Genomic DNA, 13,029 nt, shown 5'->3' with positions numbered 1-13,029 from the left:
GCGTATGGTCAGTTCTCCCTTATGCACGTCTATTAGTACTTTCTCAGTAGCAAGAATGATTGGTACATTCCTGTCTACTTCATAATCAAGGATGATGAAATCTGCTAGGAATATGAACTTGTCAACTTTCACCAAAACATCCTCAATCTTTCCTTCAGGATTTGTGATCGTTCTATCAGTGAGTTGAAGCGTTACAGAAGTGGGTTCGCTTCACTAATTCCTAATTTCTTGAAAATTGAGAGGGGCATGAGGTTGATGCTTGCTTCTAGATCACAAAGTGCAGTCCCACGTCTAGCCCTCCGATTGAGCACGGGATTGTGAAGCTTCTCGGATCCTTCTGTTTCTTAGGTAAGTTGTTGTTGATTAACGCATTGCACTCCTGCATTAGAGCAATTACTTATGTCTCACTGATTCTTCTCTTCTTCGTCAGAATATCCTTCAGAAATTTTACATACTTGGGCATTTGTTCTAAGGCTTCTATAAGTGAGATGTTAATGTGCAGTTGCCTCAGAAGTTCAAGAAAATGCTTAAACTGCTGCTCATCACACTTCTTCAGCAAGCGTCTATGAAATGATGCTTTCAGCTGCACGACAGGTGCTCCTGCGTTAGACGTGCTCCAGTTGGAATGACTTGTAGATTCTGGCGTCCGTTTTTCTTGATCTTCAAATGCCTTTGGGCATGTTGTGTGCTCAGTTGAAGGATTGTTGTTTCTTGGGTTTACTATTCTTTCTACAAGAGGTCTGCCACTTCCCAATGTCACTATATGACATTGCTCTTTTCCGTTGCTATTTCCTGAGGTTTCTTTATTGTTGGGCAAGGCTCCTAGCGGCCGATTCTTCAACTCAATAGTGATTTGCGCCACTTGTATCTCCAGATTTCTAATGAATGACGCTTGCCTTTTTAGCAATGCGTCATTCTGGGCGATATATTCCTTTAAGAGGTTTTCAAGCGAAGAAGTTGAGCTTGACGCATGACTTCCTCTATTGAAGGATTGTTGGTGCGGTTGCTGATATGGCTGGAATTCAGGCGGCTGTCCTTGCTTATGCTGCTGATTTACCCCTGGTTGGTGTTGCTCCTGTTGGTGACCTCCCAAGAGAAATTTGGATGGTTCCTCCATCCAGGATTATAGGTGTTCGAGAATGGGTTATTTTTAATAAATCATACCGATTGCGGATTCTATGGGAATCAGTGTAGGAATGAGGATCTCCACAACCCACACAGCTAAACATGGGCTGTACGAATGTTTCCACCTGATTTACCTTTTGTGTGTTTGATGCGTTCCCCAATGATATATTCTGAAAAAGGTTTGTCATGGTAGCCACTTGTGCAGAGAACGTGGCTATTGCGTTAGAATCAACAGAGTTTACATTCTGAGAGCGTCTCCTCCTATGTGCTCTTGCGTCATAAATGTCATCTACCCATTCCATATTACTTTTGGCGATACGGTCTAGTATTTCCTTAGCTTCGTTATAAAATTTATCCATGATACCACCAGTTGTAGCTACGTAGACTGCCATTTGAGATGCTCTGTTCAATCCTCCATAAAAGGTTTCCATCTGGATAGTTAAAAGTAATCTGTGAGTGGGGAAATTCTTGACCAGTCCTTTGAAGCGCTCCCATGCGGCACTCAAAGTTTTGAATTCTTCTTGCTTAAAATTCATTATTTCTCTCCGCTTTCTTGCATTTGTGGTGGGTCGGAAATATTTCTTCATGAATTTGTCTACTAACTTTTCCCAAGTCATTATCTCCCCAGGCTCCAAAGAACTCGCTTATTGCTTTGCGTCGTCATGCAGAGAATAGAATAAGGATAGCCTGATAGCTTCTGGTGTGATTCTAGGAATCACAAACAAATTGCACGTCTCTAGGAAACATTTCATGTGGGCGTGAGGGTCTTCTCCACGAGCACCTCCAAACTGGCCAGCTGTTTGAAGCATTTGTAACATTACAGATTTCATCTCAAATCTTGTCTCATCTGGCATTGGATATATTATCCCTGGTGAGAAATCATACAACACAGGAAATGCATACTCCCGCATGGGATGCGTACTATTATTCGCCATTATGATAGGATTTTGAGCAACGTTGGCTAGCTGTTGAGCTAAATTATGGTTTACTTGCTCGTCCGTCATTCGTTGTTGCCTGATTTGCTGTCGGAGTTGTTGTTGCCTTGACCTACGGCGACGATTAGATCGGTTTCTTCGTTCAAAGGTCCTTTCAACTTCGGGGTCGTATACGAGTTCAGAAGTGTTTTCCCGTCTTATTAACGTTTTCAAGCTTTCGCTTAGCTCGTAATACTCCCTTAGTTGCAAAGATACAAGCAAAATTTCTGGTTAGTTTTGTTGCTAAATCCCCGACAATGGTGCCAAATAATTGTTCGTTCTCTTCGGGATGTGAACTTAGGAGTGTATTGTGCGAGGAAACTGGAAAAATAGGGTGCAAATGTAAATAATGCATTGACGATGCGTTAGTGATGCGTAAAGGGACGCGTGACACTCCTCTATGCGTTCAAGTTTTCCTGAATCAGATCCAAGTATAAATCTAATCCAGGTTCTTGGTAAGTATAGGGTCGAACTTAGGGATTTAGATTAAAGCTAACACAGAGCTTGCGTTGTAACTAATGTAGAAGTATCCTAAGTGAATGTTGAATGAGTTATCTACACTAAGTTTGATGTGTGCATGCAAGAAGATACAAAAGGTCAAGTGGAAAACAGGGGTTCGTGTGAAAATGGTGTTCAGTGCAAGTGGTATGCATCGATATAAGTGAAATGTACACGTACAAGAATATGGTGCGGATGGAAATGACTTTGTTTGTTTATAACTGAAATGCGTTAGGTTTTTGCTTAATATCTATTCAACACTTCTCAATGCAGATGCCACATAAATTCCTATCTCTACATGCATGCGTCAATCACAGAATGTAATAAAACATTAGTGCCTCTATCTCTAGATGTACAAAGCATTTTTAACTTAATGCTCGCTTGCTTATTCTCTCGAATAATTCAAGCTAAAGTAGCTTTTACCAAGTGATTATGTTGGCTTAAGCGTTTAGAAATGGACTTTGTATGAAGTTATAGATCCATCTAATATAAGGCAAGAAATAAACAATACCAAAGTGTAGTTGATCAAATATGTGAATTCATAAAGAACCAAATTATCTTTACAAGATCAATACTTAATCGAATGAGATGAAGAGAATAGAATTGAGATTAAAAAAAAAAAAAAGAGTCAAGCTGCAGAGTACAATCTCTTGTCCTCTTTGGCTCAATTTAAATTGTGTACAACCAACTTGTAGAAGAAATAGAAGAAAATTCTCCCTCGAGCTAAGTTTTCTTCACTCCTTGATCAACGGTGTGGGTGGATCTTTTTCTTCTTGTGTTATTCTTGTCACAGCAGCAAAGCTCTAAGTTTCTAAATTTCAGAATTATACAAATGAGTTGATCATCCTTCTTTTGGTGGGATTTCTTTTATTTATAGGCGTTGCTCTTCATCAGCTTGATGATGGGACAACATTAAATTCCATACCCTGGTCAATCGCCTAACACTCAGACACTTTTCAGACGCTGCCAGCTATAGATGCCCATGCTTGCAAGTGGTTATTTGACACAAATAGTCTAAGTCAATGAACCTTTGTTACGTTGAAATCCCTTCGATGCATGCCCACGTGTTGACGTTGCTTACGACACTTAGAATCTTTGTTGAAATCCTGCAATATTATGTGTTAGTGACGCAGCTTTCAGCAATAAACATTCTTTTATATGAGTTTTGTAATGTTTGAGTAATTTCATGCATTTTCTGTAAGAATGATGAGATTTTATCATTAAAAATCCTAATTGTTCCAACTTTTGAGAGACAATAATTTGTATTACTACAAGTTATCAATTGGATTGGGTTGTTGGGTTATAACTTTTTTTTTTTTTTTAACTAAAAATATGTAAATTCATATACAACACATGACTAATAACTAAAATCTCATAAAATTCAAATGCTAAATACCAAACATCTAAGATATTTATTGCAACTTCAAATAAAGACAAATATCATAATAATTTTAAAAGAAAAATATTTAAATTTAACAAATTAATCAATACAAAGTAATCAAAATTTAAACAAAGAGAAATATGTATAGTATATTTTATTTTTATATATAAAATTCGGATTGGGTTGGGTCAACCCAAATTTTTTTTAGCCAACCTACGACCCAACCCAACCCAATAAAAATAGAAAAAGTTTAACCCAACCCAACCTAAAAACAAAACTAACCCAACCCAACCCTTATATTTTGGGTTGGTAGTTTGGATAATTCGGGTTGTCGGGTTATTTGAACACTCCTACTGATCATGGTTATATCGAGTGGACATAATATATCTACAGTGAGAGAAGTGCAACTCTGGACTTTAGTGGAATGACCCAATAGTTAACGAATGAAGGTTAATTCGTTGTAAAGAGTTTAGTCAATTAATCTCAGATTATTAGAGTTCATGTCTATAGGTCCACGAGGTCCCCCTACTAACTCGTAAATGGATTAGCCTTAGAGTAGCATGATTAGTTAATTTGAAACGTTCAAACTAGGATTAAGGGAATTAGTAATTATATGTGATATAATTATGCGTTTAATTTTAGAATTAAACGAAATTGGAGAATCAATTAATATTTAAATATGATTTAAATATTAAATTCATGAATAGGGATTCATGATGGTGGAATTAGTGTAAAATTAATTTAATATTTCAAATTAATTAGAATTAATTAAATTGTTTAATTAATTATTTATTATTAATTTTATTATAAAATTAATTATTGAATTAATTTTGTAAAATTAATAAAAATTTCATATTTGAAAACAAAATTGATTTTAGAAATCAAAATTGAAAAAGGATGGAAGATGAAAAAAGTGGGATTTCTCCACTTTCCATTCCAAGTAGCTCATACATTTTCCACCATCTTCATTGATTTAATCTTCCAAGCATGAGGTGCATTTCATGCAGCAATCTTCTTTGCATGATAGTCTTGCATTAAATAGATAAGAATGAAGTGGAAATCGGGCATGCAACTGGGGCATCTTGATAGTTTTTGCTGAAAAACTTGAGATTGAAGAAGGTCACCTTCCATGGTGATGCAGTGACTTCTTCTCCAAATTACCTTTATTCAAGCTTATTTTAAGTCTCACAACTCAATCTAAGGTACCAAGAGAATAGTAGGAAAAGTCTTAAGGTGGTTCACGAGTTGATTTGGAGAAGATTTGCAGCTGGAATCGAGATTCAAGTGGTTCTACAAAGGTATGTTATGAAATCCTCTTATTAGTTTATGAGCATGCTTATTTAAAGCCAGAATAAATGAATTAGAATGCTTATTGATCAGTTATTCTTTCACTGTGTGTTTTCTGATTTTAACAATTCGAACATTGCCCACAAGGACTCCATGATCTCACATGCAGTGACCATGGGCGCATGCTTCTTGGCCAAGACTCCGTCAAGGCTAGCCAAGATGTATGCTCGGGCCTTCTCGTTCGCCCTTGTCCATCACTCATACGCTTCTAGGAGTTGGAATGGGAGGACACTCTTCCATCAGGACGAATCAGAGATCATCAATGATTAAAATCATGTTTATTGTATTTTTCCAACTAGCGTAGTTTTCGCCAGTTAATTTTTCGGTGGCAAGTAAGCTTGGAGTCACAGTAGCCATAATAAAATTGCTGAAATAGAACAAACTTAATTAAGTCTACTTACATTAAACCACTTTTAGAAAACAAATCACATTTTAGCAAAATAGTCTAGTGTACCCTAAGTGACATCTATTTTGCAATGATGCTTCGGGCAGGACAAAAGTCACCGTAGGGTGATCAAGTGCCCCTTCACTGAAATGAGACATTCTTAACCATTAGACAGAAGCAACTCCTTATAAGTGAATCTAATAGTCACCATTGTTCAGTCCAGAATTTATTAATATCATTAACAATTCTGTGTAAGTGTAACCTCTCATTTTAGGTCCTAGTGTCCCACCCTAATGAGCCAACCTTGGGAAAAAGCCGATTAGAACAAGAGACTAAAGTAACCCTATCCATTTCTGGAGATCAAATAAAGAGCTATGCAAAACTACCATTCTTTAAGGGGACACCCACGATTCTACGAGGCGAGGCATAAAACTTTATCCAACCTAATGAGAGAGACTGAGGGATATGTTGTCACACGTCCCACTCCCACTTACTATGAACACTCTTTTCATTCACCTTGGTATTAACTTACCCAAATGCCACTCGTAGGGCGACACCTTTGGTGCCTCGAGGCCGAGGATAGATCTCACTGGTGTGAACTTTTAGAGAGAAACGTGTAAAAGTTAAAGTGAAGTATTACATACTCCATTTTCCTCCCACTGAGTGTTCTACCTAAGGTTCATTAACTTAGAAAATTCGACTATTGATTTTATCTAAGTGCTTTGTTTAATTTGCTAAAAAACAACACTTGCTTTTAATGATTAAACAACTTTGATTCAAGTTTTATTAAACTCTTTAACAGACTTTCATCAAATTTGCATGCATGTAACAAATCTATATAATTCACCTTTCCAGGTAGGTTCCCAGGTAGGGGTGTGACATTTTCATCGAATTAAGTATCCCAGCCTGAACCAACCTTAGACAAAAAGTCCCTTATAGATACTTTTGTTGCATATTTGATCTTTTATTATGAATCAATTTAATCCTATTAAATCGATTTAAAAGCTTAAACTTAGATTTCTAATCTTATTAGAAATGTGATCTTAGGTCTATCTCAATCAAATTTTAAAATACTTTTAAAAATTTATTAAAGCCTAAGGTTTGCATGCAACTCTTTATTATTGATTTTAATTCTAATTTCATTTATTATAATACTTATAAAAAATGAAACAATTAAAACCAACCAACATTGCAAGCTAGACATACATAAGTTATTGATAACAATTATAAATTAACCTAAAGTAGTGTCATGCTTCATGCAATGTTCATTCATTACTAATATATAACATTTATATAACTAAATAATGAATTAAGCTATAACATACATTCCATACAAACATTCAACCTTATATTATAACATTTATAATATAAATGATGCATGGATATGCTATAATGCATGCATGCATATATTATAACTCTTATATTATATGATGTTATATTATATGATGCATGAGCATGCTTTATGTAATTTAATCATGCATATTAATATATTATAACACTTATAATATAAAATGATGCATAAAAAATGCATAACATATGGTAGGTTTTAAAACTATATGACATACATTATGGCATATAAAATAAACATACATCACATGTACATTTAAATAAAATTGATGGACCAGGATAGATTATCTCAAAATTGGAAATAAAAAGCTAAATTATTACAAAAGTTGAATCCACCGGTTCGGACAAGTGAACCGGGCCTTGAACCGCTCCACCAAGAACCCTTGCAGCTTGATTGTGTAGCAAACACCTTGATCGTCGAGCAACAAGGCATCAAGTATAAACGATCGTCTATATGCGACCGTGTAGCTTTTGACTATGCAATGAGCATGAAAGTCTATACGATTGTGTAGCATGCATCGAATAGCGTATACCATGCGATCGTGTAGCTAATGACTATGCAATGAGCTTGATAGTCTAAACGATCGTGTAGCGAGCGTCGAGTATCATATACTATGCGATCATGTAGTTATTGACTATGCGATGAGCATGATAGTCTATATGATCGTTTAGCAAACTCTACACGATTGTGTAGTATTAGCTATGCGATCATTTAGCAAATGCTACACGATTGTATAGCAAACTCTACATGATCTCAAACAAAAAATCTAAACGATCATTTAGCTCCAGCTACACGATGCGACCACCGTTTCGTCTTCTCCTTCGAAACGCACTGCAACCTTTCTTCTGAAGCTTCACGAACGACTCAAAACTAAAACGAATATAGACTCGATTGCAAGTTTAAACAGAAAGCCATAAACAAAGACATCTATCTCGAAACATTCATCAACAACAATCCACCTACATTTAACACTTAAACGCAATGCAGAACTTAAAACCACCACTACTGTAAATGATTCAATACAGAAATGGAATTTAGAGTTAGAACTACAACCTGGCTCTGATACTAATTAAAGGAACTCGATTTGAAGAGATCTTTGAGTGGAAGTGGATTGTCCAAATTCTATTTTGATTGAAAAAAATTTACAGCAAACATACAAGATATGCATTATTAAATAAATTACAACATGCTTTTTAATAAGAAAAAGAGTTCAAGAGGTTATACCTTTGAAGAACACTTATTCTTGTGAATCCCTTGAACGGTTCAGAACTCGCAACAACCCTTGAAGACTTTCTTCAAGAACTTCACGAACCAAAAGTAAGAAGACACTACCACATGGAGCCCTCGGTATTCTCAGGGTGAGAGTCCATGAGTGGTAGGCCTGACTATTTTGGTTAAGAGGGTGATTTTGAGTTTGGAGGAGGAAGAAGATTGAAAAAGATACATAATGTTTCTGCTCTCTATCGTATAGCAAACTTCAATCGTGTAGTCAGTGTACCGTGTGGAAAAAAAGAAAGACTATTTTTTATTTATTTCAAATTGCCACAAAAACTAATTAACCACCACTAAGGTGGTTGGAGAGAAATTAGGAAAAATAATAGAATTAATATAAATAAATATGATAACTAACTTATCATATGTTATTCATATTAAACTATATGTTATATCAAATATAACACATAATCTATAGTTTTAATATTGTATCATATACAATATAAATCATAGTTCATTTTCTCTATTTTATGACAATTAATATAAATCATATTTATATTAAATTTAACAACTATTTGAATCTCATTCAAATATTTATTTCCTCCAATTAAACATTAATATATCAAATACATTATTTGAAGGAAATCAAACATGAGGATTTTCATGAGCAGCGGAATGATCGTTCCAAATTCCTTTCATATTTGAGCATACATAATTACAATCAAGAAACGAAAACTTACAGGTCATGCACAATACGAAATTACAACATGCTTTACAATAAGATCAAGGGAAAGATTATACATACTTTAAAGACTCATCTTCAAACACCCTCGATCACGAACGCTCGTTCAATCTCCAAGACTGCAACACACGAACGCTTGTACACCACGACTGCAACATAACATGATCACAGCGAACACGAACACAACGAACGGCCTACAAAAACCTCGACTTCAGTCGAGTTGAGTAAGACACCACCATAATGGCTACCTTGGTATACTTGGTGTGAGAATCCAGAAGTGTGGGCTCTGTGTGGACTTGGTTGGAGGAAGAGACCGGAGGAATAACAATCATGTGAACGATTGAGCAAATGGGAGATGACAAGAGTCTATCGTATAGACGATGCCTAATCGTTTAGAAGATGGCAAGCTATCGTATAGCAAAAGCCTCGCGATCGTTTAGACGACGACCATCTGAGTGAACTATTGTGTAGTGTCACTTTACGATCGTTTAGTCTCTCTTCAACTATCGTTTAGTGAATCCAATTCACTTGACAGTGATTTCGCGAGAACTTGCTGAGAATAACAACTTTATCAAATCTCCTAAATTTAGGAAAACATTTTTCCTTTTATCTCACGGTTACCATGAAACCACCAATAACCTCTCATTCAGTTGGTTATTAGAGAAAAAGATATAATTATCCAATAATTAATATTATTATAGATATATATGATAACCAACTTACCATATTATATTTATAACCTATAATTTTAATATTTCATCTCATGAAACATATAAACCATAGTTCTTTTTCTATTTCATAGTATTTAATATAAATTTCATCTACATTAATCCTCTACTTGATGTATCTCATACATCACACCGATCATATCATATATAATCAAATTTCTTCTTGTTAATTTGAACATTTCAAATCAACACCAAGAACTGATTCTCAATTTGAATCCATTGAGCTACCAAGGGGACATTATGGACCTATAACTTGAAGCTCCAACGGTACGTGAATAACTGACTAAACTCTTTAGCGATGGGATCCACTACCCATTAACTGCCAGACACTCCACTAATGACCGACAACTACACTCTCCTTACTACAGATATATCTTGTGTCCATATCAACCAATCAACAGTGTGATAACCCTTCACTGATTGCTCGTAAGTACAGTTGAGCCAATAACCGTTATGCCTTTGTAGTTATATCTAACTCATTAAGTATCATTGATCCCTATAATGAACATAAGTAATAGTCCTACTATGACCGAGTCTTCTCTTCCAAAGAGAAGTTGTGGCCACTATGTTCAAACCCTAGAATCAGCCTTTAAGGGAGCAATCTCTCTACTTATCCTTGCTTTGGGAAAGAAGTGAATTCCATCTTGTGGATTGAGTTCCCAGCTCCCAGATCAGACAAGTCCCCAAAGAGGTAAGCATGTTGAGTTGGCAATCTGGCCACTCACACCCATACTAATCAAAGGACCGCCCTCAAAGGCAGGAGTTCCCAAAACACTCAGGATTGAGGTCATGTCACCTATGGTCGTTTAGGTGAGATGCAAGTCTCTACTATCAACGACGTTATATATAGGGTCTAGTCATCTCGTGGTCACCGTTTTATACAAACTCTTTGTATATGACACCCCCACTCGCATGTCTCCACATGAATGGTTAGGATCTACCATCTGTAGTAGTTTACAACACTTGCAAACCTCTATAAAGCGAGCCGTATCTGTAGTGTCACCAGGATCAGGTATCCAACCTTAATCCTTATACTACAGACCTATTTAGGTTATCACTTAAGGCATGATCCACTTGTATATCACATATACATGTTTAAGTTCACATAAGATAACCAAGAAGCTTTGTTTATTGATATGAGTAAATGCCAGAATTAAATAACACTTATTTTATTCATTAAATAATGTGTATCTTTACAAAACAACGAGACTCCAGGAGAATTAGGATACCAATCCCAACAGAAGCAAGATGTATTACAGGGTAAAATGGTAATTTTGACCTAGTTGTAAATACGAACGACCTGTGAAGGATCAACTTACTAATTATGGTTAAATCAAGTGGACAGAGATATATCTATAGTGAGGGGAGTGCAACTAGTGAGCTATAGTGACATGTCTCGATAGTTAACAAATATTGATTAATTTGGTCTAAAGAGTTTAGCTAATTAATCTCAAATCGTTGGAGCTCATAATCTGTAGGTCCATTGCGTCCCTCTACTAGCTCGTAAAAGGATTAAACCTTAGATAGCGTGTTGGGAGAATTTGAAATGTTCAAACTTGGTTTCGGGTTTGGATTATTATATTTGATATAATTGATTTTTAATTGTCGAATTAAACATTCTGGTTTTCAAGAGCTGACAATATTTATATATGATTTAAATATTTAATGAGATGTTATATTAATTTAATATTTTATATTAAATTAAATTATTTTAATTAATTTTTCAATTTAGTAATTATTAAATTTTGAATTTATGTAATTCAAAATTATAAAATTAGTTAATTGATTTTTGGGTTTATGAAATTCATAATTATAAATTTATTTAATTTAAATTGAATTTGAAATATAATTTTTAAATAAGTTTTATATATATATCAAATAATTCAATTTATTGAATTAAATATTGAAAATTAATGGAAGTGGGAAAATCCCACTTTTTCATCAAATATCTACCTCATGCTACTCAATTTTAATGGAAAATTGAGTGGCTACATCTCTTTCAATTAGATCTGCATAGTTGAGAGCTATATATTGAGTATTGGAGATCAGATTGAAGGTCATGCAAACTGAAATCTGAGAAAAGGGAAAACTAGTATTTCTTTCTTTCTTTATCTCTCAAAACTCACACCAATTTCCTCTCAATTTGAATTCTACCACTTAATCTAAGACCTGAGATTAGTAGAGAAGACTCTTGTGGTGGTCCACTGCATAGATTAAAGAAGAGATTTGTGGAGAATTCAAGTAATTCGGAGGAAACATCAAAGTTATTCATCTAAAACCATAATATGTTGAAAACTAAGAATATGCATGCTAATTGTCTAAAATTGATGTAGTTAGAGTGCTTAGTCCTTAATTGCTTCCGTTTAATGCATGCTAACTCCATCACCTTAGACGCTTCAATGATTCGAGATTAATTAATTAAACTCTTTAATTAAATTAATCAACATTCAATAACTGTAGGTCACTACACTAAAAACCCACATTTACACTATTCGCACTATAGATACATTTATATGTCCACGGATATAAGCAATCAATAGTAAGTCAACCCTCCACGAATTGCTCGTAATTATAGCTGGGTCAAATCATTGTTTTACCCTTATAATTATCTCTAACATCTTAAGTGCCACTGATCCCTCTAATGAACAATCAGCTTACAGTCCAACTGTCAACTAAATCCCTTTCAGGCCAATGGGACGATGAGAAAATTTCATCTTGTATAGCTATGTTCCTAGCTCCCTACTCAGATAAATCCCCAAAATGATAGGTACACTGAGTCGACAACATTGGCCATTCTAATTTATATAAATTAAAGGACTATTGAGTTTGATGCCCTAGATCTCGTGAGTTTCTTAGTTTATATATTCTTTCTACACAAATTATTTATTTATAATAAGATGTTATTTTAATTGACATTTAATTTGCATTAACCTAATCCAATAAACTAAGATCCAAGGTTATTTTATTGTTCTATCAAAGGAAGGTGATGTTTTATTCATGGTTTTTTGCAGAGGACTTTCGAGAAGAAGATTTCTACAAGGGTGAATCCACTATTTCCTTTACTCCTTTGTAGAAAGCATGCTTATAGTTTTATTTAAATGTTTATCATATGTAATACTATATATTGCTTCTCTGGTTCTTTTATTGTTTCGAAATTGAATTTCAATTTTGCATTGCGTTCATGCGCTTCCGCAAGGAATTTCATTCCTTTAATTGATATCAGAGCCATGTTGTGCATTTTAATTTTCAATTTGAAACGAAATTCAGAGAAGAGGTGGGTGAAATTTTG

General features: G+C 34.9%; 1 protein-coding gene across 1 annotated transcript; it reads right to left on the bottom strand.

Annotated features, from left to right (window-relative positions):
* Positions 1–397: 397 nt before the first annotated feature.
* Positions 398–1,742, bottom strand: LOC150037714 (uncharacterized). The gene is made up of 2 exons (XM_090310992.1): positions 1,260–1,742; positions 398–1,075 (listed from the first exon to the last, which is right to left on the bottom strand). The coding sequence occupies exons 1-2, from the start codon at positions 1,740–1,742 to the stop codon at positions 398–400; spliced, it is 1,161 nt and encodes a 386-aa protein (XP_090167118.1).
* Positions 1,743–13,029: the final 11,287 nt, after the last annotated feature.

Source organism: Benincasa hispida, chromosome 2, assembly GCF_027475165.1.
Source record: "Benincasa hispida cultivar pf3 chromosome 2, pf3_genome.v1.1, whole genome shotgun sequence".
Classification (NCBI taxonomy): Eukaryota; Viridiplantae; Streptophyta; class Magnoliopsida; order Cucurbitales; family Cucurbitaceae; genus Benincasa; species Benincasa hispida.
Note: the sequence above shows the minus strand (reverse complement) of the source record. Positions and strands in the feature narration are given on the sequence as shown.

Excerpts from the sequence above, each read along its gene's own strand:
- LOC150037714 (XM_090310992.1), bottom strand. The coding sequence starts at position 1,742 with ATGACTTGGGAAAAGTTAGTAGACAAATTCATGAAGAAATATTTCCGA. Across the intron at positions 1,076-1,259 it reads ACGCATCAAACACACAAAAG|GAGCAACACCAACCAGGGGT; the intron begins GTAAATCAGGTG and ends GGTCACCAACAG.